A 2739-nucleotide genomic window follows, 5' to 3' on the forward strand; every position below is an offset into this window, starting at 1 on the left:
AATTGTAGTGGATAAAATGGTCAATTTTTCCGTGCAGTACTGTACGGATTATACGCTCCTCACCGGTTAAGAGTTTGGCCGAGAGTTGTCTCCTTCCTTTTCTGGCCTAGTGCTGTTCTTTTCTACTTTGCGCCGGTCAAACTGAAGGTCACATCGCTTCAGAAAGTAAACGAAGTATAGAAGCCGAGATATAATTTAATGAAAACGATGAACATCGGAACATGTTAATTGTAATGCAATAAAAGTTAGCGAAACATTATAAAATAAACAATTTTTCCATAAATAATATGAAAAGATAGATTACTGGAATACATTTCTTATTGTTTAGATATTATTATAAAGTAATTGTTGCACACTCTGTAACGATTATTAAATGTTTATACATCCTAATGAAGGACATTTACAATTACAATGATTTCTGCATTCACTGTCACGTACCTTCTTTTAATTTCATTAAAAATTACCAGAGACGCAACAATCAAGTTATCAAGTTTACTTGTGCTGAAAACAAGAACACAAAAAAAGTTTTTACAACCTCTAAATTGCAGAAGTTTTGCCTGTTTGATACGCTTTTAATTAAGTTTGAGATTTCTGTATCCCCACAATAGTAGTAGTACTAGATGCGCGCACATCAACACTTTAATTTAGGATTCATACTTTCCGACAATTGGAATTTTGCCTTTATCTGTACGTACTTCTGAAGTGGTATGTTCTTCTGTTGACTCTTCTTCGGCTTTTAAAACCCTTCCACCCCTCGTATCGACAACAACCTGTCCTTGATTGTCCACAGGAACGAGAGAAGTCTCCTCCATTGACATTGAACTATCTGGCAGCTCTACTATAGTTACGTTGGAAGAATTTGATTTGTGATCCTGGTTTTCTTTTCTTCTAAAAAGACAAAACCAAAGAGTAAGTATTTGGTAGATTAGAACATGTCACTAAAGGATGAAAAATAATATATAAATTTATCGTGCATCAAGGATTTACAAGTAGGTAACGATAAAATGGGGAAAATGTAGTAGTAAAGTTCAGGAAAAACTAATTTGGCGTATGTTTATTAATCTTAATTGATTAAAATCCTGAAAGGAAGTATCTTTAGGTCTCTCAGATATGAAGGACTAAGTTAAAGATATTAAAAGTTTAATAATAAAAGACTTTAAAAGTATTTTTGGTTTTCTCCATTATAAGTATGTATATTATGACTAAATACAAAGATTTATAATTCGAGTTTTGTAAACTGTTCCTTAATGTTTTAACAAACTCTTTAACATATTGTTAGGAGACGTTTTAAACCCGGTCTCTTTTTGCCATTATAATTTCTAAGAATAACTTTTTACAAGCATTTACTTAAAGAAAAACGTTTCAAGAATCGCCTCCAAGTGTCCATCTGGCAAATGGCCAGATCGCCAACAGTCGTCGCTCATAAATAACCACAAGACCGATATAAACTGAACGGGTTGTAGAAAATATTCTAACTGTTCATCGAGAAGCATAACTGAATTGTTTATTGCAAAAATGGTTGCTTTAGAATAGCCACCACAAATAGCCAAAAGTTTAAATAAAATCGAAAGTTTTGGACCAGTTTGTAACCCTTGTGTAGGTACTCAATTTTTGTTCTTTGCCCAAACAAAATATACTGTTCGTTTCAAGAAATTGATGATATGCCCCTTCCCTTTATTAGGATGCGCCGTAGCATCATTCCAAATTGAATCATATTTGTCTGAAGAGCATTTCTTCATCGATCATCGAGCGAGAACTAGACAAAAGTGTACAGTACCATTTGCAAAATTCTTTAAACTGCCTCGTTAAAATTTAAGAATATGCTTTATTTAAAAGCATGTTTAGCCAAAAATAATAACAAGTGAATTAACTTAACGTTCTACACACCTATAAAACTTTTGCTTTGTTTTCCATTGTTAATTTATATACATTTTTGTTTTATGAAATTGCTAAACATTTTCGTCTAGTACTGTACAGTTCTAGCCGATCTCCTAAGACCGCCCATCGAGAGCTCTGCTCGTTCAAGCTTGTTCCAACTGTTTCTGTCTTGCTCACGCCTAGTGCGTATTCATTCTTCGCGCAGATTTCTTCAAGGTCACAATTCTAACAAATTGAAATAGACTGTACTTATTTACACCTATCTGAAGCTAGTAAAAGTGAAACTAGTCGTGCACTAGCCGCGAGGAAATTGTTATTCGAGTCGAAGAAAGTTTGTACGTTTATAATTCAAATCTGAAAAAATCCTGCTTTCACATTAATATTACATAGAAAGAAGTAAGAAAATATGGTTGTGATCTTCTTGTGAAGTACTTTTCAGCAATATCCTACAAGTAAAAAAAAAATTATCCCTGTTCGCCTGCATGGTGCCCCTTTTAAATGTAAAGGTTTTCGTAGGTTACAATGAGAAATTTTGAATAAAATTTCGTTTTTTGGGCAAGGATTTGTATATGATATGTAAAGTTGAAATCAATATCTCATTCCTCATTTATATGACAGAATCAGTGTTAGGTATACTTCATTTACTTTCTCTAGCGATGTGCCTCATCCAATGTCTTGGATGCGCGCTGGCAAAATCGTAGGTAGGGAGAAAAAAGCTCATTATACTCTCGATTTTTGTTCATTAAACATACTTTTTTAATACAGTACCTACCAAAAGTTTTGTTCAATCATGAATAGTAGTGCGAGTCGAAAACAAGCGTTAAAGCCTTTAATATGTCTTCAAATATAAATAAACATCTC

The 2739-nt window shown here is 33.3% G+C and overlaps 1 protein-coding gene across 7 annotated transcripts in view; it reads right to left on the bottom strand.

The window, feature by feature from the left end:
* LOC108742527 overlaps positions 1-2739 on the bottom strand; it is an 85522-nt gene that overhangs the window by 63804 nt on the left and 18979 nt on the right. For 5 of the 7 annotated variants that reach the window (XM_025980961.1, XM_025980962.1, XM_025980960.1 and 2 more), the window contains one exon: positions 439-501. In XM_025980961.1, the coding sequence (XP_025836746.1) occupies positions 439-501 (63 nt within the window). Of the gene's footprint in view, positions 1-438; positions 502-695; positions 889-2739 lie in introns of all 7 variants that reach the window. The other 2 variants (XM_025980965.1, XM_025980963.1) reach the window with 1 other exon arrangement.

Source organism: Agrilus planipennis, unplaced genomic scaffold (assembly GCF_000699045.2).
Source record: "Agrilus planipennis isolate EAB-ADULT unplaced genomic scaffold, Apla_2.0 scaffold2, whole genome shotgun sequence".
Taxonomy (NCBI): Eukaryota; Metazoa; Arthropoda; class Insecta; order Coleoptera; family Buprestidae; genus Agrilus; species Agrilus planipennis.